Genomic DNA, 23,275 nt, shown 5'->3' with positions numbered 1-23,275 from the left:
GGCAAAATAATCAAACTGTATCATAAATATCATTTGATAAAATATATAAATGCTATTTTAAAAATTATCTTTTCTTTTTTTCAATTTTATTTGATTTCCCAATTTCACTTCATTTACTGAACTCTATACAAAGAGAGATAACTCAAAAATAACTAATGTAATTTTTGACATGTTACAATAATTCATTTTTCAGAATAAAGAAAAGACAAAGAGTTGTAGATATATTACTACAGGTGATGGTAGAAAATGTTGGTTTTACTGTAAGTAAATAACAGCTTAAACATGTCAGTCATATGTAGAAAGATTTTCTTTTTCAATAGATCATTTGAAAGAAAGGTTAAACACTTAAAAATAGAGCCACAAATGTGTTATGTGTAATTTTCCATTGTAAAAATTCTCATTCAAACTGATAATTCATATCAACATCATATGGTCTGTAGTACATATTACGCTCATTGTTTGACAAAAAACTGAGAAAAAGTATGAAGTTTATCTTTCTATATTAAACAAATCTTGTTGAGGCATTGATATCCTGCCAAAACAATTAATTTTATATATTTTTTAAATCATGGAATTTGCATGGATTGTTATTTTTGTTTTAGCCTACCCAAGTTGGAATTTTGTTCACCTTTCTTGCACGACAAATGGCCAGACATGAGAATACCATCCAAGTCAAGAAAGTATTGTTTGAACAGGCAAGTCAATTATTAGTGTGTGTATCACGATGATTTTTGCACAAGAAATATAGCTAGAAAATATTAAACATTGCAAAAGGTGACATGGTAAAGCCCAGTGCTATCCCTGATCATAAACAACAAAATGTAATTATACATGTATATGGGTTAACCAACTTCTCTGTAAGGTATAGTCTTAAATTTAAATTTGTATTTCTCAGGTGCTTGAGTTCCTTTCTAACCCAGATGATGAATCTAGACATGAAGAAAGACAGCAGGCCTTAATGGAATTATTGAGAGCAGGTGGACTAATCCAGATAGATGAAGAAAGACTATTGTACCTTGTAGAAAATGCTAAATTGTAAGATATATTTTCATATTGTACCAATTTGTTCTTTTCACGGAGAATTTAGTAATAGTAAAAATAGTTCCCTCTAAAAAAAATGTACTGCTGTTTAAAATAATAATGCAATGAAATTGTTTGCAAAAGAAAATCTGTAGAAATACTAAGAATACCTTGAAAATTCATGCTTGCTGTAAAAACAGCAGGATTTGTATGTTACCCTGGACCATTGGTCTTTCCGTCTGTCCCATTTTCGTTTCCTCACTCTAACTTAAGTTTTCCTCATGCAAATTTTATGAAACCGGAGCCATTTTTGTCCTAAGACACATTCTTCTTTTATTTGAGAGGAAAGAACAACAAATTATTTGAAAAAAATATAATTTTCAATAATTTTTTCTACATGTATGATCACTATAATACAATATTTATTGTTTTTCCAGCTACCGTGTATGTGAAATGTTATATGAGAAGAGAAGGCAATATGATAAAATTTTATCCTGCTATCTTAGAGATTACGCTAGGAAGGTAAAAGGCTTTCATCATTTATTTCTAAAATAATCTAACACAAGATTATATACTTAAATTTATACTACTCATCATGAAGTTTGAGGTTCAACTGTCCATTTTATTGCTTTGATAAATGTATGAGACTGAAACTGTAAATAACAACATTTTCATAAATGACATCTTATAATGGTATAATAAATCAGTGTGGTTGTTTTTGAAATACAATCATTTAAAAAGTTGGCATATTTGTCTGAAAAAGGATGTTTGGATTTTCAAAATGAATCTGTATTAAAAAAATGTATTAAAATAAGGTACTCCAAGGTGAATTCAAAAAGAAAGGAAGTCCATAAAACCTGACAATACCAAACACTCGACTATATCAACAAACAGAATGACTGAAAAACAACTGTCATATTCCTCACTTGGTACAGGCATTTTCAGAATTAAATGGTGGGTTAAACCTGGTTTTATAGCTAGCTAAACCACCCAATTGTATGACAGTTGTTTTTAGTTCCGTTCAATTCTTCTTTTAATTTAAAAAATTTATTGTCACATTAGGATTTATTTGATAATGCGATAACTTAATCATGTGTATACTGTTATACTTTCCAGTACCATGCTTTCAGTTATATAACCAGTATATTAAACAGTGACAGATATTCCTCCATGGAAAAAGAGGCTCTTAAGGAGGAAGCTTTGAGAAATCTACAGGTAATCTTTTTAAAATTAAACGGAAATATTCAAATCAGACATTTAATTATAAGTTAAAACTTAAACGTACACATGGATAGAGGTAAATTTGGACTATAAGATGTTTCAAAGCAAGTGAGGAAGTATTTATCACAATTACCCATCCTGAATATGATATATCTGTTTAATTGTAGTGAATATAAACAGAGAGGGTTAGGTTAAAAATTCAAAATTAAATTCTATTGTGCTCTTGCTATCAATGCAAGCTTAAAACATGAGCTAAGACAGATGCACTTTATAAAATCTACATTTGTACATATGATAAATCTTCTATGTGAAGGGTGAAAAAAGGCAGAAATGTTTTTCCTATTTATGCATTAAACATAACATTAGAAGCCGTTCATGCATGGCATCTGATCAAAATTTATCAAGGCTAATTTTTAAAAACAGTTTACCTCTGCAAAAAATATAAAAAGGCAGAATGCTTGATTGAAAAACACCTGAATGAATTTGTTGCAAATATTTTTTACACCAGCGTAGGATGTTTTCTGATAAGGGCATAGGCTGGGATAATCTCATGATGGTTTGGATTTCTTTTTTCAGGAATTGGTTTCCATAGATTGTAAACAAGCAGCTCAGATGGTGATTGGGTGTTTTGCCAGTAACCTTGGTGACATCTGTAAACAGTTAGAGGACACACCTCAGATATTGTTTGAGTTTTTACAGGGTGTCATGTCATGCAAGTAAGATATATGAACTCAGGCCTCATCATTTATTTTCTTTAGCACATATAATTGTTGACTTATCAGACTCCACCTCTTTATAAGTAATAGAAAAATACCTGCTTCGGTGGATCATTGGATTCCTTTGTTTCGTGGGTACCATTTTGGTGTATTGGGGGGAATTTTGATTTCCTGGTTTTATTAAAGCCTGTTTACAATCCTATAGAAAATTTGTACTTCGTTGAACATTTAAATGTGTGGTTTACATATACATTGTACATGAACAAATGAAATGCATAGTATTTAACATTTCTGAAAAATAGAATGTTAGCAATCCATATATTTTTATTTCATAATCTGTTTTAAAAAGGGAAATAACTCAGATCTCATATTTAAGGAATCCTATATTATTTGATAATTCATCAACTCCACATTTAGTATGTTATACTTTGACAGGGATACAGGTAGTAGTGCTATCCACCAAGATCGTGGCATCAACATAGAACCACAGGTGTTTGAGTTGTACATAGATTTAATGTGTCAGTTTAAACCCAATGAAGTCCTCAACTACATCAAGATGAATGAAGGTTACAGACTAGAACAAACATTACAGGTACACAATGTTTATATGTAGATATGTATTATTAGATAAGTAATTAAAGTCAAACAGGGTAACTTTTCATGATTAACTGACATTTTTAAAAATTGCTTTTTAATTATTTTGTTGGGGATGCGGGTCTTGGTGATTCTAAGGTTGCCAGTTTTATTGTCGAGCCTGGGACTTTTGTCGCAGAAAGCTTGACATAGGGATAGTGATCCGGCGGCGGCTGTGGCGTTAGCTAACTTCTTAAAAGCTTTATATTTTAGAAGGTGGAAGAACTGGATGCTTCATACTTTGTGTATGGATGTCTCATGTTACGAAGTTTCCGTCAGTCACATGTCCAATGTCCTTGACCTCATTTTCATGGTTCAGTGACTACTTGAAAAAAAAGTTAACATTTTTTGTAATGTTAAATTCTCTCTTATTATAAGTAGTAGGATAACTATATTTGGTATGTGCGTACCTTGCAAGGTCCTCATGCCCGTCAGACAGTTTTCACTTTACCTCGACCTCATTTCATGGATTAGTGAACAAGGTTAAGTTTTGGTGGTCACATCCATATCTCAGATACTATAAGCAAAAGGGCAAGTATATTCGGTGTATGGAAGGACTGTAAGGTGTACATGTTCAACTGGCAGGTGTCATCTGACCTTGACCTCATTTTCATGGTTCAGTGGTTATAGTTAAGTTTTTGTGTTTTGGTCTGTTTTTATTATACTGTATGCAATAGGTCTACTATATTTGGTGTATGGAATGATTGTAAGGTGTACATGTCTAGCTGGCAGGTGTCATTTGACCTTGACCTCATTTTCATGGTTCAGTGGTCAAAGTTAAGATTTTGAGTTTTGGTCTTTTTTTCTAATACTATATGCAATAGATCAACTATATTTGGTGTATGGAAATATTTTATGATCTATATGTCAGTCGCGCAGGTTTTATTTGACCTTGACCTCATTTTCACAGTTCATTGCTCAGTGTTAAGTTTTTGTGTTTTGGTCTGTTTTTCTTGAACTATAAGCAATAGGTCAACTATATTTGTTGTATGGAAGAATTGTTAGCTGTACATGCCTGCCTGGCATGGTTCATCTGACCTTGACCTCATTTTCATGGTTCATTGGTCAATGTTTAGTTTTCTTGGTTAATGTTAAGTTTATGTGACAGTTGTAATAAAGCTTTTTATTTAGGACTATCAACATAATATCAGTGATTAGTAAAGAAGGCGAGACATTTCAGCGTGTGCACTCTTGTCTATAAAACCGTCATTATAAATATACAGACTTTGTACTAGACTGACTTACTGAGACGTAATTTTAATTTGGTAGTCCACAAGGTAACAGTCTTCATGAAGACGTGACACCCTACCTTGGCACATTATTCTTACTCTTAGCTGACCAGTCTTTTACTTCTAATTGATGGTTCTTAGCAGAGAGGCAGCACCAAATACCAATTTTCACCTCCTTCATTTGACCTAGTCAGGTTCAAATTAATGACCTTCCAGCACTCAAGATGACCATGCAAACTTGAGACCACAGAGTAGGTTGAAAATTGATTTAGAAAATATTTTTTTCACTTTCTGTTATCAGTATCTCAGATGCCAAAAGCACAGAAACAAGCAAAACATTAATTCTATATAAAAAATTGTTCAGCAGTACTGAAAGTAACCTAAAGTACTTAATAGACTCATACAGAATAAAAAAAAAGGAGATGTGATTGCCAATGAGACAACTATCAACCAAAGTTCAAATAAAGTGGATGTAAGCAATTATAGGCAACTGTTTGGCCTTCAACAGTGAAAAAATTCCAGACTGTATAGTCGGCTATAAAAGGCCCGGACATGAAAAATATGAAACAATTCAATTGAGAAAACTAATGGCCTACTTTATAACAAAACAATTCTATGAAAAACAAATATGACAGACAAGAACCAATGACAACCACTGAACTACAGGCTCCTGACATGGGACAGGCACATAAAGAATGTGGCATGGTTTAACATGTTTCTGAGTGCTCAACCCTCCCATCCCTAACCAGCTCAACATAAGAACAAACTATAAAAGTCAGTTGAAAAAGGCTTAACTCATCAGTTAGATACAAAACAGAAAAACATCAAACAAAAACACAGACCGGACGTGGCAGGGTATTTATCCATCCTTCATCCATAACAACAAAAAGCACACTAAGTACAGATCTGAGAGTACTTGCAGTTACTGACAGCTAGTTCAAAGCCAATAACAATTAATAAAAAAAATCATGTATCTAAGACTAAAATATCAATCAGTACACATCCAACATCCAATGGATTTAGTGTAAAAACATCATTAACAGACAGAGAAAAACATGACCTTGTGCAATGATAAAATAAAGGTATTGACAGATTGTAGCACCTTTAAATAATCTTCTTTCACATTATATTTTCATTTATGATTTAATTTTCTAATTGGCAGATATGCAGAAAATATAAACTTTCTGAAGCCACTGCTTTTCTATTGGAGAAAGCTGGGGACATACAGGGAGCTTTTGGTATTATATTACAGGTAAAATTGATAAACTTCATTTAACATTGTGAATATGTAGTTCAAATGATTATTTTCACAACTTTTCAGTAAAGTGATAAGAAAATTGGTTGAGTAGCTTCTTTGTATCTATCCAAAATTAAATCAGGGAAAATTAACCTTTTCAATAAGACTTTTATGAAGCTGGCAGACATTATGCAAATTTGCACAAAGTTTTTGTTGTTGAGGTCCTAAATATTTCCTTAAAGTTTTTTTAAGTTTTGAAACAAAATTTGCATAATTTAAGAAGTTAGCAATATTACTAACAAAAGCTTAGAGTATATAATACTCTTTGCGCAAGATTTCTAATTCTCTCGTTTTTTTTTTAGAAATTACAGGCTAAGTTGAAATTGTTTGTTGAAGTCATGCAAGGTGGTAATACGGAAAAAGGTAATAATCAAATGACAATTCTTTAATGATTTATCAATATATAATGAAAACTAATAATTATTTCAGAAAATTTACTAATATTCTGGTATATAGATATAAGAAGATGTGGTATGAATGTCAATGAGACAACTCTCCATCCAAGTCAAAATTTATAAAAGTAAATCATGTATGTTTGCTTTTCTTGAGTTCAGTATACTAACAAGATAAAGAAACAACTATTAGGGAGAGATTAATTTCATGGTAATTATTTTTTCATCAAATTAAAAAACAAATTTTAAAAGGAATTTTACATATTGTTAAAAAGGAATGTCATATAAAACAACGTTCAAACATTGACTATTTTGTGAAAAACATACCATGACAATTTCTCAGTGTAACCCATTATGTATGTCTATTTCAGATGTAAATGTTTTATTCTTGGAGATCCATACTCTTGCTATAGTCATCATACAACTTTGTCAGAGGAATTCTGGGAAAATGGATGAAGCCAGCAGGGAGGTAATTATGATTTTGTGAATTCTGTATTAAAATTATTGTGATAATTACTATTTGCAAAGGTGTTTAGCTTTGAATTGTCAGTTTAAACTTTTCTTTACAACATCTGAAGTAAAGAATCAGTATTTGACAGTTGATGTTTAATCACACTTTATGGGGTCCCCTCATCTTGATAAAATGTTCTTGCTGATTGTCAAAATAAGTCCTGGATTTACCATATTCAGCTAATAGTCCTAACAAAATCAAAGATTAATCGTTTTCTTGCTACTAGTGAAAATAAATCCTGGATAAATTAATTTCATTTCTTCTTTATGTATCCTTGATCATCTATACATCTGTACAATGCCATGTTTAGGAAATTACTAATATTTTAGATATCTCTATAGTCTAGGTCTTTATTGACCCTTATTATATATTCATTTCAGGCACTATGGTTTCCACTGTTAGAGACAGTTATGACCCCACAGAGAAAGTTAAAGGATATTGACAACAAAGATGTACTAGATGGTAATTATGTTATTATGTTGCAGTTTGATAATGTTGATTTTTAACTTGTCAGCGATTTGATTTCTGCTGTGCAATCATTTCCTGTTAGCCTATAGTTTGAAATTTTACAACACCCATTGAACAAGGAAAAGTTTCCTGCAACTTTCTTGGCTTCAATGAAAGGTCATGGTCAGTTATGCTACTGTATACATGTAACATCAATCAATTGAATGCATGCCAATGTCAAGGAATTAATTACTTATATATATTCAGATATCCAAGTTACAAAACTATCTGTTTGTAATTTACTATACTTGAAAAGAATATAAAAAAAGGAGATGTGGTATGGTTGCCAATGAGACAACTATCCACCAAAGTTCAAATGAAGTGGATGTAAGCAATTATAGGCAACCTTAAGGCCTTCAACAATGAGAAAAACCCATACTGTATAGTCGGCTAAAAAAGGCGCCCACATGAAAAATATGAAACAATTCAACTGAGAAAACTAACAGCTGAATTTATAACAAATCCATTTACAAAAACCAAATGTGACAGACATGAACCAACGACAACCACTGAACTACAGGCTCCTGACTTGGGACAGACACATAAAGAATGTGGCGGGGTAAAACATGTTTGTGTGTGCTCAACCCTCCCCTAACCTGGGACAGTGTTGTTACAGCACAAATTAGAACAAATTCGTAAAATCAGTTGAAAAAGGCTTAACTCCTCAGATCAATACAATGCAGAAAAACATCTAACAAAAACACAGACCAGACATGGCAGGGTATTTATACATCCCTAAAAACAAAAGACAAAGTACAGATCTGAGAGTAAAAACTGTTTTATTAGAAATTACAAAAGTTGCAGAAATAGTGTATTGCATATGAACCTGTAAGTTTTATCTATAATTATGGACACAGGACGATGACTCAAATTAAAAAAAAATATGCCAAAATGTATTCCTTTGCTTTATACAATGCAGGTATGCAAAATTAAAGCCATCTTGACTTCCTTAGTGCTTTGATTTTATATTAGTATATAAAAAAATAATATGTTTTTTTCCAGATTTTAATAAACTGACTCATCACATACTTAACAGCATGATGGGTTATATAGCCTTACCAGCTATTCTGCAGAAAATAATGCAAGTATGTAAATATCAATTAGAAGAATAGTTCAATTCAAAATTCAAAAATGTAATAGTATTGCTGGGTTTACACAATTTTCCACATTATTAGTTAGTATAAGAATGCAGTATGCTTTTTAAACTCAAAGCAATAAAGCACACATTTTTCTATAAATTATACTTTTTTTCAATTTGAATGAAAATAACACAATTTTCACATTAAATTTAACTTTAAAAAAATTGGAATATTGAAATGCACAATGTTGTTCCAATCCACTCAATCTAATACAATATTTATTCTACTTTCCAATAAATATTAATTGTTAAATTTTATGAGCATGAGAAATTAAAGGCTAAATTTCAGCTTTTCTCTTATTTATATGTGGTGTTAAGTAGTGACTGTTAATATACATATTGAATTTGTCTTGTCATAACATTGAAGTTATTAAAAGTTCAGTTTAATCTTAGTTTAATTTTCATCGTTCTATGATTTATGCGAATTTGACCTGTAAGACTCATTTTAAACTTCAACTTTTTAAATTGAGCAAACTTTGGAAATTCCTTACATGCACATATGATGTGCACATCAGTAGCTGTATATAATTTTATAATGCATGTGTTATAATATGAAAAAGGTAATCTAAAATTCTACATATATTCTTTTGAAGGACCCAGCATACAACACAGGGAAATTTGGTGAAGTGAGAGAACTCATATTAGGCATGTTGGAAACTTATAACTATGAACAGACTTTGATGAAAACATGTAAAAATTTACTGAACCATGACATACATGTCCATTTGAAGAGTTTAACTAGTGCTGCGGTCAGAGGATATATTCCAAGGGGAGATAACTGTAATCTGTGTAATAAACTGTTTATTAATCAGAATGAAACAGATTCTGTAGTTGTGTTCAGGTAAAGTTTATATCAAATTATTGAGTTATGTCCAAATACTTGGGAAAATGTCAGATTTATGGATTAACGATGGTTTTTCAAATGACAGGGTGTTTCTCAGCTACAATCTCTTCAAAGGGGGACAGCTCTGAGAGGAGACGTCGCCAAGAAGCATCCTCGCGTTTGAAATGGTTTTTCAAACAACAGCCATGTTTATAGCTCTTTTCCTAGGCAATGTCATAATATAGGCTCATGGCATCATGCATTCTCTTTCCACTGGACTGAGAAAATCCCATATCACTCAATAACATGATATGAAAAATTATCACACATGAAAGATCAAAGCAAAATTTGAAATTTCAATAGAGTACACTGAGAAATAACAACTTTACTACACCAGATGCACATTTTGATAATTTATATCTCGCCATTCATGCTTGTTGTCAAAATATTTAAAAATCGAAAACAAATGCAATTGTTTGAGATTTTATGAATCTTGAAAAAAGGGAAAAAGTGATAATTGAAGTTTAATAAAAAAAAAAAGTAATATGCAAATCATTTGTTTGTATTGATCCGAATGTCTGGTGATATATCATAGAAAAACAAAGGATATGGGGTATCCATCCATGACACAAAATCAGTACATGCACAGCAAAAAACAGACAGTTTGGCACATGATGTATAAACTTGCTTGTATTACCCATTTGACTTTTTGGTATTTTACAGATGTGGCCACAGCTACCATCTACCATGTTTGAGATCTGTAGGATCAGTCCATGTGATGGATGGGGAAGAAATGTGGGCGTGTTACTTATGCAGTCATTCAAAAAGAGGGCGTATCCAGAGTACGAGGTTCCATAGGTCATTATCTAATCCTAATCAGGCAGCACTACAAACACCTAAAGAAAAATCTAAAGAGGTTTGTACTGTTTTATATACTATAATCAGTCTGAAAGGATTGGCTGTAAAAAATGCATCTATCATAACACATTTTGTTTTTAGACCTTGAATTACAATTTAAGCATATGTTTTATTTTTTTACATATGACATGCACCAGAAAAGCAAGTTGTTAAGTGTCTGTGCTTTTAATATTAATTAAAAACTTATGTTTGAAGGAGCAGTAAATGTAATTCCGAAATTACAGTCATCTAGTTGTCCAAAACTGAATTACCCTTTATGGATTTCTATAGGTATTTTGTAGGGCTCATAAAAAGATCTTTTTGCAATTAAAATGATTCATTTTTTCTGCATTTATCAATGTTGCACTTTTTATGCACTTGCTCTAGACAAAGGGGGCATTAAGTGTTACTCTTGACCCCATCTGTCTTTCCATCTGTCTGTTCTTCCATCCATCTTTCCATCTGTCTGTCCACTTTTGGTTTCCTCACTCTAAAGTTTTTAGATCTCCACTGAAATAGCTGTACCAGTGAAGAAATCTGTGAACAGCATGTGCAATATTGTTGAATAAAAAAAAAAGTTTTCTTCATCCAAATTTTATTTAACTCATACATAATGCTGATAACCACAACTTGCAGACAGAGTTCTATTTTGGTCAGTAAATCACACGGTTCTCACTAGGAATTTTTCATGGTGAGCTAAAACGATGAGTGTTAGATTACTATTTTTTTTTATATCAATAAAAGTTATAATATCTTATAAAGATCTCTCTATGTCTATTAATTCTTGGTGTACTGGGCCATTGACTCTTGGTCTTTTACTTGGTACTGATGATTCAATGTCAGCAGGTTTCCTTTTGAAGAAGCACTTTAACTTTGACTGACGCATTGTTATACTGATGTCATTTTGTTGAGCAAGCCAGTATTTATAAGAAATTGGGATTGCATGAACACAGTTCATATTAATTATTATTAATTAATTTTGATTATATTTAATCATTGAGTTAATGTTCACATTGATGTTTGCATCATGACAATTATTATAATATTTAATAAAAACAAGCAAATCTAAAGTGAACATTGTCATAATAATGAGCTTGGCTAAATAGTAATTATTCTTTAATCATTTTTTAATCAGATTTGTTTCAATTTCAAAACATTTTTCACCTTTGTTTACGATCGCCATGCTCAACATGCACAATACAAGATAAATGTTAAATCATTTAAAGACCAGTAAAATTATTGTTATCCGTAAAATTTTTAAATCTACACTGTTCTTCAAATACTCATAAATTTTTTTAAAAATCGGTAAATATTACATATTTATTATTCAGTTTGAACAGAATTATTATATTTTAGGGTGAAATACGTTTAATTTTAAAAAATAGTTATCAGTCAACAAAAATATTGATCTACGCATTACATAAATTTTTCAGCATTGACTTCCACTAAAGTTTCCTGTCAAAACAATGTCGACAATGATGAATCTTTTAGGCAAAACGATGTGTTTGGGACTCGAAGAGAACCCTGGAATCACTTACTGTTCTAGAGTTATGCCCCTTTATAACTTGAAAAATTGCAAATTTTTCTGTTTCCGCACTCTAATTTAAGTTTGCCGCATCCAAATTTTACAAAACTCATACAGAAGGCTAAGAACCACAACAAACAGAGTTTGAATTTGGCAGTATTTCATTAATGTCTCTAGAGTTATGCCCCTTTTTAACTTGAAAAATTACAAAGCATGAGCGGGGGCATTTGTGTCCTCAGACACATTCTTTTATTGTCTGTTCATTATATTAAACTACTAGATTTCAAATATATTTTGAATATTTTGTAGATGACACTTGATTCACAACATATTCAAGCTATTGATGCTGTTAGGAAAGCCATGAAAACACCATCCAGAGTAAGTATCAGCCATCCCTTAATGTCAAGTAGATGTAGGGTGATAATTATAGGAGGCATTTAATTTTCTGTAAATTGGGAAGTTTTTGCAATGGGTTCATTATGCTAAATTATCAATGAAAATATCCCGTGGTAGTGATTATAACTGATTGGAAGATAATTAGAGACAAGAATATTCACAAAAAGTTAAATCTAAACATGTTAGACCCAATAGACATCATAAAGTTTATAGCCAATGAAATTTGTTGCATTATATGAATTTTGATTTAAAGTCATAATTGAAAATGAGAATAAATTTTTTTGGAAACTGAGAATTTAAATTTGTGATTTTTTTGGCAAGGGGTTTTTGATCTCCATGTTTTCATGCTGGGCCAGTGAATTGAATGTGATAGATACGAAATAACTTGATAACATTATTGCTGCACTTCAGCTGACATTTTTTGCATTTTTATCTGCAGATGGCCATACTGACAGAACTATCCAGATCAGACACCCGTTCAGTAAGAGGCTCATCAGGGATATTTCACCAAGAAAACTTTCAGCTCAGACTTGCACCTCCCATTGCCCCTACCAACTCTTGATCAAATCTGTTTCATAGTAAGAACAATCGTGATATGCTATAGCCACGTGACTGACTTATTGTAACAAATACATGTTTTTGTTTTGTGATCACTGCCTACAAAATGTTGAATTAAGACTGTGATAATTATTTTATTGTTGTGTGTCCAAGCCAAGTAGTAGTCAATTTCTTGCAATAGGTAAATTTTTTTGATAATTATATCAAAACCTTTGTGAAATATTTTAGATGTCAAAAAACAAAATAACTTTGAAGGATATCTGATAAGCATAAAGATACCTGATAATAGGGGTAGACATGGCTCCCCCTTAAATTGGGAAAAAAGTGTCTTTCCTCTTTTTTGTGGAGCCTGCAACATTTATGTCCCGAAAGCAATTTCATAATGATTCTAGATTTCTTTGTCTGCATCATCAACATTTAGTTTCAGCCTTATTGAATTTTATGAAATTTGGACAAAAGCTTTTTAATGATCGAAAGACAATATCCAAAGGGTATCATTTTTACGTTTTTCAGTATTTTTATGATTAAAGGACTTATTTTTTTTGCATTTAACATGTTAATACAGTCTGGGTCTAAAGTTTGTTACACATCAATTACTTTGTCAAACTTAAATACAATTTTATGTAAATTTGGCAGTAGCTTGTTTATGGTCTAAATATAATGTCTGAAGCAAATTTTGAAAATATATTTGTTTTCATTTTTCAGTATTTTAATGATGGATGGACTTATTTTTTGGCAATTAACATTTAAGGATAGTCTGTGATTAAATTTTTTTTACACGATTAATTTGTAACCCTTAATGGATTATAATGAAACTTGGACAGGAGCTTTTTTTCAAGATCATGAAGTAGCATTTTTGTCGAGTCTTCGACTTTTGTCGCAGAAAGCTCGACATAGGGATAGTGATCCGGCGGCAGTGGCGTTAGCTAACTTTTTAAAAGCTTTATATTTTAGAAGGTGGAAGGTCTGGATGCTTCATACTTTGTATATGGATGCCTCATGTTACGAAGTTTCCGTCAGTCACATGTCCAATGTCCTTGACCTCATTTTCATGGTTCAGTGACTACTTGAAAAAAAAGTTAACATTTTTTGTAATGTTAAATTCTCTCTTATTATAAGTAATAGGATAACTATATTTGGTATGTGCGTACCTTGCAAGGTCCTCATGCCCGTCAGACAGTTTTCACTTGACCTCGACCTCATTTCATGGATCAGTGAACAAGGTTAAGTTTTGGTGGTCAAGTCCATATCTCAGATACTATAAGCAATAGGTCTAGTATATTCGGTGTATGGAAGGACTGTAAGATATACATGTCCAACTGGCAGGTGCCATCTGACCTTGACCTCATTTTCATGGTTCAGTGGTTATAGTTAAGTTTTTGTGTTTTGGTCTGTTTTTCTTATACTGTATGCAATAGGTCTACTATATTTGGTGTATGGAATGATTGTAAGGTGTACATGTCTAGCTGGTAGGTGTCATCTGACCTTGACCTCATTTTCATGGTTCAGTGGTCAAAGTTAAGTTTTTCAGTTTTGGTCTATTTTTCTAATACTATATGCAATAGTTCAACTATATTTGGTGTATGGAAATATTTTATGATCTATTTGTCAGTCACACAGGTTTTTTTTTTACCTTGACCTCATTTTCAAGGTTCATTGCTCAGTGTTAAGTTTTTGTGTTTTGGTCTGTTTTTCTTAAACTATAAGCAATAGGTCAACTATATTTGTTTTATGGAAGAATTGTTAGCTGTACATGCCTGCCTAGCATGGTTCATCTGACCTTGACCTCATTTTCATGGATTATTGGTCAATGTTTAGTTTACTTGGTTAATGTTAAGTTTATGTGACAGTTGTAATAAAGGTTTATATTTAGGACTATCAACATAATATCAATGATTAGTAAAGAAGGCGAGACATTTCAGCGTGTGCATTCTTGTAAGAATAAGTTTGATATTTTTTATTTACATTCTGTATTTCACTGATATTTGGACTTACTTTTTATAGTCAACATTACACTTTTACATTGACAGCAACAACAACAGACCAGCATTGTCAATCTAATCTATGTGTGGCAAAGGTGTTGGTTGCCCTTCCTTAAAATCAGAAATACATTATTTTTTGATGTGGCATTAAAACGTAAATACTATTAGGTTTATTCTTCTATTTAAGCTCAAATCAAAGATCCACCCCTTAAGGATGTTCGCTACTTTGTTTCAAAATAAAAAGATTTTTAAATGACTGTTATATATTGACAGTAAATGAATAAAGGAACTAGAAAAGCAAAAAAAATGACGGGTCTGTGAGCTTGTTTTCAAGATATAAGCCTTTAAAAATTTGGCGGGAAGGGGTTCTCTCTAGATTTTTCATTAAATTAACATTGGCTCCTTTTTCTTTAAAAAAATATGAAAAAAAAACAAGGACTTTATAAGATTTTCAAATATGGCTTTTTAAACTATATGTAATAAAAATATGAAAAGAAAAGTAGGGGTTTGCTGGCAAACATTTTTTTATGGCACTACATGAATAAATCTACAGGATTCTGAATATCTGACAAAATGTCAAAATCAAGAGTAGCAAACATCCTTAAGAAAAAGTTTGAACCACTGTCTCCATGAAAGCAAAACCTAAATGACCATCTTATTCATCAGTTTCTTAAAATCAGAAATGTATAAAAAAATGTTATTTGACATAAAAAACGTAACGATTATTAAGGTAGTTCTCACTATTGAAGCTCTAATCCAAGATCCCCTCCTAACAAAAAGCTATAATAGTTTAACTTGTTTAACATCAAATAAGTTACAATCAATACTAATCCAGCTGACACCAAAGTACTATAAGTGTCGACAGAAAAAGATTTGAACAATTGCTTCCATGAATGAATAATCCCATTGCCCGTATAATGCACTTAAGTGTTCCCATGTATGCTCATCTTCATATCCATGTTAGGTAGACATGAGGTCCTTTCTTAAAATCAGAAATATACATTTTTTTTTATCTGGCATAAAAAACGTACACATATTAGGGTTGTTTGCCCTATATTAGCTCAAATCCTAGATCCACTCCTTACAAAAGCTATTTAGTTTAACTTTTGTAACATTAGATAAAAAACAGTCAATACTGTGCCAGCAGACACAAAAAAAGATATTGTTATAGCCAAAAGAAAAATTTGAACCATTGATTCCATGAATAATAAACCTCATTGTCAATCTTATTTTTGAATGGCAGACGTGTGGCCCTTCTTTTCAATCAGAAATATATAATTTTTTTCTTTGGCATTAAAAATGTAAAAAATAATAAATTTATTCCCTTATTTATGCTCAAATCCAAGATCCACTCCTTACAAAAGCTATTTAGTTTAACTTTTGTAACATTAAGTAAGAAACAGTCAATACTGTGCCAGCAGACACAAAAACAAAAGATACTGTTAGTGCCAAAAGAAAAGTTTGAACCATTGCTTCCATTAAATATTAACCTCATTGTCAATCTTATTTATGTGTTCCCCTTCTTTATGCTCAAATCCAAGATCCACCCTTACAAAAGCTATATAGTTAAACTTCTTTAACATTAAATAAGTAACAGTCAATTTTAAACCGACAGATAACAAAGGTACAGTTTGTGTCAAAAGAAAAAAATTCAACCACTGCTTCCATGAAAGAATAACTTCATAGTCCATCATTTTCTTGTGTGGCAAATGTGTGGTTCTTCCTTAAAATCAGAAATGCATCATTTTTTTATTTGACATAAAAAATGTAAAAAGTATTAGTGTTATCCTCCTTATTTAAGCTCAAATCCAAGATCCACATCTTACTAACAGCTATGTAGTTTAACTTCTGTAATATTAAATAGATTACAGTCAATACTAAGCTAGCAGATAAAAAAGGTACTGTTATTGACAATAGAAAAAAGTTTAAACCATTTATCCACGAAAGAATAACCTCATAGTCCATCTTATCCAATATTAGATATGCTACAGTTAATAATAAGCCTGCTGACACAAAAGATATTGTTAGTGTCAGAAGAAAACATATCAACCATTGTTTCCATGAAAGAATAACCTCATTGCTTGTCTAAACTATGTGTGGCAAACGTACGACCCTTCCTTAAAATCAGAAATATATAATTTTTTGATATGGCATTAAAACGTACATATTTTAAAATTTATTCCCCCAATTTTAACTCAAATCCGAGATCCACTCCTTACTAACAGCTATTTAGTTAATTTCTGTTATATTATTTAGATTACAGTCAATACTAAGCTAGCAGATAACACAGGTACTGTTAGTGTCAATTGAAAAAGTTTGAACCATTTTTTCCACGAGAGAATACTCTCATTGTCTATATAAACTATGTGTGGCAACAGTAGGACCCTTCCTTAAAATCGTCTGTTGACCCCTTATTGGAGTTGTTCTCTTAAATGACGATTTTTTTTCAATTTTTTGCGTTGTTGCCCACTATCTGAAAAACTATATTAGATATATAGAAACGTAAATAAGCAAAAAAGATCAGCAAGACTAGATCAATAAAGAAGAAATTTTTGTCATGAATTCTTTTCTAGTCTACAAAGATGGAGAGTATCCATTGTTGAAAATGCACATAGACCTAGGTGAGCGACACAGGCTCTTTAGAGCATCTAGTTTTATTTGACATAAAAATGTAAAAGTATTAGGGTTATCCTCCCTATTTCAGCTCAAATCTTAGAAATGTACTGCTATTGAATTGTTGTCTTCCTGTACTCAAATTCAACGACAACTTTTTCTTATGCAGTGACTGTACCATGCCAATTCCAGTCCAGCAGATATTAAAGATACTGCTATCGTCAGAATAAAAATGTTTAGTCATTGCTTCCATGAAAGAATAACCTCATTGTCCATTATCGTCCGTTTTATCCATCCTCAGTTGTTCATTTGCATTCTCTTCTTCATGTTTAATGATATATTTATACTCCTGCGTATGTATTCTAGGATAATCCATCTACATGTATATGTATAGAGTTGTTTCAATTTCACCACTATTCTATAATGTCTTTACTATTGAATGAACGATTACCTCATATTTCAAGCTTCTGATAAACGTCAATAATCTTGAGTAAGGAATTAAGTCCGATTTCCTCCATTTCCTTTACAGATATAATAATTACAAACTTATCAATGCAGTCATACGTTTAAAACCAGTTCATTCTGTTCTATATCAAGAATAGTATTCGATGCATTAAGGTGGTACATAACACTACTGGGAGATAACTCTGTAAAAATCAGCTGAACGTTTTAATCACGTTCTATTGTTAAGGAAATATTAAGCTTCACAATGATCAAAATTAGTGTTTGCCAAACTGCTATATATCCAATGAAATTTTTTTCCGATAAAGTGTGTGGTTCAAGTTTTTTGAAATTTTTATATTTTTGTCAAAGGGTCAAAGTAAATATTTTGTCAAAATTTTATGAAAATTAAACGAGCCAAATTAATTTTAGTCAAGATGTTTGGTACCTTCTTAAACCCTCCATTTTAGTAAAATTCTCCAATTTTGTTCTTCAAACAATAATAACTCTATAACCCCTATATACTTGGGAAGTATATTTTTTATTTATGATTTTGTTTAATTATTCTGTAATTTGAAATATCACATAGTCCTAGTAGTTGTTAAAGGCACACTTGTAATCAGTATTAAATGAAATTAAATATGATGCTCAATTTCACTTCTGATGTTTTAAACTACAGTTTAAGAAGTTATCTTACAGTTGTGTAAAAGGGATTATATAAACACGCATAGAAAAGTCAAAGTCTCTGTTCAGCAATAAAAATCACAGCCATTATAAAACTCTTTGGAATCAAACACTGACAATTTCAATACAATTTTTACAAGTTTCTGACATAACACCATTTAGACATTTTAGTAGAAAGAAGTCTCAATGCATATTTTATTGAGGAAACCCCAAAACACATTATTTTTTCACCTATTGAAAGGTGTTTCGTTACCATGCATGAATATAACTTTGATTTACTGGTTCCAAAACTTTTTCTGGTAAACAAATAATCAGATATCGTTGAAAAATGAAAAGAACATTATGTGTAGTAAAAATTCCATTTTACTGGTGTCATAAGTTTTTCTTTTACTGATTTTGAATGCAGATGTCTTTGATAAACTCGGAAAGAGTTTGTGCAATGTGTACAAACAGAAACATAAATAATTTATATGTCTCTAGTACACATCAGTCCATTAAGTTGAACATGTGGCCATTAAGTTTGTCTAGGGTGTTATATCTGTGTATCATTGAAAGTGATAAAGGGTCAGGTGTAAATGAGAAAATGGTTAGTTGATATGTTAATACTATTCATCGGTTTTCGTTTGTACCAATTTTCATAGATCGAGGTAAATTTGTATTTTCGTGGAGATTGATTTCGTGGTTTTGCCAAAGTCTGCATAAAAGCCTATAAACAATTCGAATTTGTCGAATATTTGAATTTGTGTTTCAACTGTACACACAAAATACGAGAAAATTGGTATTCAACGAAAATCAATGAATCCACAGTAACACAAGAGAAGAAAACTTATTGAATGATTTGTTGAAAGGGAACGTGCAATGTTGAATTTAATATATAAATGAAATGTATGATTGCAATTTCCTTACATTATATCAATATGATATAATCTGGGAGCAGCAATCATAATATTTGTTAGATATGAGTTATGTTTGTAAAATAAATGACTTTATACATATTTATTTTGTTTACCTTGTAATGACTAGTTTCCACTCTGACTCGCATATGTCAGTATGTGTTTGTGGGGTTAGAACATTTTTAGATACTCTTTCCGAATGGATTAAGGCTGTGAGGTCGTTGATACAAATCCGAATTAAGTAACTAAATGGGCATATCAATACCCACGCTATGTCAATTTTTAAAGACCCATATGTTGCAGAACACTTGTCCTACCTCCATGACAAATATGTTGTTGTCCTCGCAGATAAAGCCTTAAACAACATCGTTTATGTGTGTAAATATCATTACATAAACTGCTTGATAAATGAATTAGGTATTGACAATTCACTTGGAAACTCAACATATACCCTCACGACACTTACCAAAGAGGAAATCCTGGATAATCATAGGTCTGTTCTATGTTCCTTTGGAATTTCAACCAAAGATGAAGAACTGGATCTTCCATCACTGTATTGGATACCTGAACTACATAAGTGTCCTTACAAACAACGGTATATTGCTGGGTCTTCCAAGTGCTCCACGAAACCTCTTTCTAAATTATGAACATCTATTTTATCAGCAATCAAAGCCGGGCTCCAAAGTTATTGTGAAACTGCCTATTCTAGAGGTGGCGAGAATCAGATGTGGATACTAAAAAATTCCAAAGATCTTTTAGAGTACATACAATCTAAGACTCATCTTGCAATAGTATTACATTTGACTTTTCTACACTTTACACAAGTATTCCCCATTCCAAACTAAAAGACAAATTGAAAGAGTTGGTATTACTTTGTTTCATTAAAAAGAATGGCGAACGTAGATACAAGTATCTTGTCTTGGGGAGGGATAAATCCTACTTTGTAAAGAATCACTCTGATTCAAACAAAAAATTCAAACCAAAAATTCTCTGAAACTGACATTATCAAGATGCTTGATTTCTTGATTGACAACATATTTGTTACGTTTGGAGGACGTGTTTTTCAAGACTGTCGGAATTCCAATGGGAACCAATTGTGCCCCTCTTCTTGCCGACTTGTTTCTTTATTATTATGAGGCTGACTTCATACAGGAACTTCTTAGGAAGAAAGATAAGAAGTTAGCAATATCCTTTAACTCTACGTTCCGCTATATAGATGATGTTCTCTCACTAAATAATACAAAATTTGGTGACTATGTTGAACGAATCTATCCCATCGAACTAGAGATAAAGGATACTACAGATACAGGTAAGACTGCCTCATATCTTGACTTACATCTAGAAATTGAGAATGAGGGTCGGTTGAAAACAAAACATTACGACAAAAGAGATGATTTCAGCTTCCCAATTGTGAACTTTCCATTTCTATGTAGCAACATTCGAGCAGCGGAGTATATATCTCCCAATTGATACGATATTCCCGGGCTTGTGTTTCCTATCACGATTTCCTTGATAGAGGATTGCTGCTCACAAGGAAGCTATGAAACCAAGAGTTCCAAATGGTGAAGTTGAAATCATCCCTTCGTAAATTTTACGGACGCCATCACGAGTTGGTTGACCGTTATGGAATAACCGTTTCACAGATGATATCGGATATGTTCCTTCTGTCGTAACTACAATACCCTCCCTTTTCACGAATGTGACTTACCGAATTAGACTATTTACCGGATTTGTAATAACATAAGCAACACGACGGGTGCCACATGTGGAGCAGGATCTGCTTACCCTTCCGGAGCACCTGAGATCACCCCCAGTTTTTGGTGGGGTTCGTGTTGCTTAGTCTTTGGTTTTCTATGTTGTGTCATCTGTACTATTATTTGTCTGTTTGTCTTTTTAATTTTGGCCATGTCGTTGTCAGTTTGATTTCGATCTATGAGTTTGGCTGTCCCTCTGGTATCTTTCGTCCCTCTTTTACTTAAAGGTGGATACAAACTAGTTCAGTGACTTTACTCTTTGTAAATATGATTATCTGGATAGAAGTACAGTTTACTGTTGTTTATAAGTTACTTATTTTTCATCACTAAAAGTTATCGTCTTTTGTCAAACCTTCAAATTTAACCTGAAAATAAAGCCTTTAGTATCAATATATGTGGATTTAGTTTGTTTAGATATTTACATATATTTTGCATTTATGCACACATGATATATTTATCAAAACATTATCAAGTCAAAATCATTTTGCATGTTATCTTAGTTTCAAAATCATATTTTTTTGCACGAAAAGTTTTATCTATATTTTATCTGGATCCAATGAAAGAGAGGCTGTTTGTTTTTGGATTTAAACTCTTCACACGATCAGTTATATGTAGTAAAAGGCATCAGTCACATCAACGGTTGACAAGGTTAAAGAAATTTGGTCATCCCTAATTTTCCAGGGAAATCTTGCCCTTCTTCCTGGTCAACCCAAAAGGCAGAACCCATCCATTGTATTAATTCTTAATATTTTTCTCGTCACTAATATATGTATATGAGATATTTGCTACTTGACATTAAGCATGAAACAATCAATCTTGTCTCATATCATGTGGATATCACAAATCCATAAACCATCGATATATGGAAATTGTCAAACATTTAAACTTGACCAACTGTGAAAACCATATTTTTTTTTACAAACAAAGGATATACAAGTTTGTAACTGGTTAAACAACAGTGACAATAAAAAGAAATATCAGAATATGCAACGCTCAACACTAATGCTTAATCATCACACACGTTTAATGACAATATTAGATGAATTAAGATGTTGTGGAAAGGTAAACCGGTCCGACTATGCTACTGGCCTTCTTTGTGTTGTTTATGGCAAGTAAATAAACTCATCATAGATACCAGGATTAAAATTGTGTACTCCAGACGCGCATTTCGTCTACAAAAAGACTCATCAGTGACGCTCTAATAAAGGCTAAATAAATTCGAAGTTGGAAGAGCATTGTGGAATAGGAATAAGTTGCATGTGGGAATGTTATATTTGATGAAAAGAGGACATGACTATGACATGTGGAACATATCCATGGTCATCTGTAACACAAATGTTTCATAACGGACAACCAAATCATAGATGGTGTCCGAAAAAATGTCGGAGTGATTACTTCAATCTTACTATTTGGAACTGCAGGTTCAAAAGCTTCCCGATGATGTAAGCAATCCCTTTAAGGAAATTATGATAGGAAACGAAAGCCCTGGAATATCGTATCGACTGGAAGATATAATACTCCTGATGCAGGCACTAGTTGGATTTTGCTAAAGATGATGGAAAGTTCAAAATGAAAACATTTAAATCGTCTCTTCTGTTGTAAAGCTTAGTTCTTAAACTACCTTCATTGTCCAGTTAGGGGTAGACCTAACTGTAAAGGTATAATATGTGGTATTTTTAATTTTAACTCATTGGGATCAATGCGAACAACTAAGTAAAAAATCACCAAATTCTAAAATATTTATTGAAACAGGATAACAACTAAAAAGTGGAACGTGGCCAACTTTATTCATAAATTCAAAGACTCATTATACGAAACCAGATCCTTTGCCCTGCTTAAATAAAACTCCATTGTTCCAATTCTGATTTCTGGGCTAAACCGAAGCCTTCAAATTTGGTATTTACTGTTTCTCCGCCAGACACGTAGTATTTAAAAGTAAGAGCTCGTTGTCGGAATAATGCATCTGGCGAATGATATGTCTTCCTGTGGACTGTTGCCTTGTGAAAGAGCACATTAAAATACGGTTAATATCAATCATAAAAAAT

General features: G+C 32.0%; 1 protein-coding gene and 2 long non-coding RNA genes across 6 annotated transcripts in view; 2 read left to right on the top strand and 1 right to left on the bottom strand.

Annotated features, from left to right (window-relative positions):
• LOC127717522 (vacuolar protein sorting-associated protein 8 homolog) overlaps nt 1-13,720 on the top strand; it is a 49,658-nt gene extending 35,938 nt beyond the window's left edge. For both annotated transcript variants that reach the window (XM_052223202.1, XM_052223203.1), the window contains 16 exons: nt 194-260; nt 603-695; nt 896-1,035; nt 1,458-1,542; nt 2,137-2,235; nt 2,818-2,957; nt 3,393-3,549; nt 5,982-6,071; nt 6,419-6,479; nt 6,880-6,977; nt 7,400-7,481; nt 8,529-8,611; nt 9,258-9,505; nt 10,211-10,403; nt 12,219-12,287; nt 12,745-13,720. In XM_052223202.1, the coding sequence (XP_052079162.1) occupies nt 194-260; nt 603-695; nt 896-1,035; nt 1,458-1,542; nt 2,137-2,235; nt 2,818-2,957; nt 3,393-3,549; nt 5,982-6,071; nt 6,419-6,479; nt 6,880-6,977; nt 7,400-7,481; nt 8,529-8,611; nt 9,258-9,505; nt 10,211-10,403; nt 12,219-12,287; nt 12,745-12,867 (1,828 nt within the window). In that variant the 3' untranslated portion in view covers nt 12,868-13,720. The remainder of the gene's footprint in view (nt 1-193; nt 261-602; nt 696-895; nt 1,036-1,457; nt 1,543-2,136; nt 2,236-2,817; nt 2,958-3,392; nt 3,550-5,981; nt 6,072-6,418; nt 6,480-6,879; nt 6,978-7,399; nt 7,482-8,528; nt 8,612-9,257; nt 9,506-10,210; nt 10,404-12,218; nt 12,288-12,744) is intronic.
• A 3,838-nt stretch (nt 13,721-17,558) lies between these two features.
• Nucleotides 17,559-23,275, top strand: part of LOC127717530 (uncharacterized) — a 52,702-nt gene continuing 46,985 nt past the window's right edge. For all 3 annotated transcript variants that reach the window (XR_007989224.1, XR_007989223.1, XR_007989222.1), the window contains exon 1: nt 17,559-19,090. This is a non-coding gene — a long non-coding RNA (uncharacterized LOC127717530). The remainder of the gene's footprint in view (nt 19,091-23,275) is intronic.
• LOC127717532 (uncharacterized) overlaps nt 18,212-23,275 on the bottom strand; it is a 32,458-nt gene continuing 27,394 nt past the window's right edge. Inside the window, exon 3 of the long non-coding RNA XR_007989226.1 lies at nt 18,212-18,347. This is a non-coding gene — a long non-coding RNA (uncharacterized LOC127717532). The remainder of the gene's footprint in view (nt 18,348-23,275) is intronic.

The sequence above is a fragment of the Mytilus californianus genome, unplaced genomic scaffold, assembly GCF_021869535.1.
Source record: "Mytilus californianus isolate M0D057914Y unplaced genomic scaffold, xbMytCali1.0.p SCAF_10, whole genome shotgun sequence".
NCBI lineage: Eukaryota > Metazoa > Mollusca > Bivalvia > Mytilida > Mytilidae > Mytilus > Mytilus californianus.
This window is presented reverse-complemented; position numbering and strand designations above follow the sequence as displayed.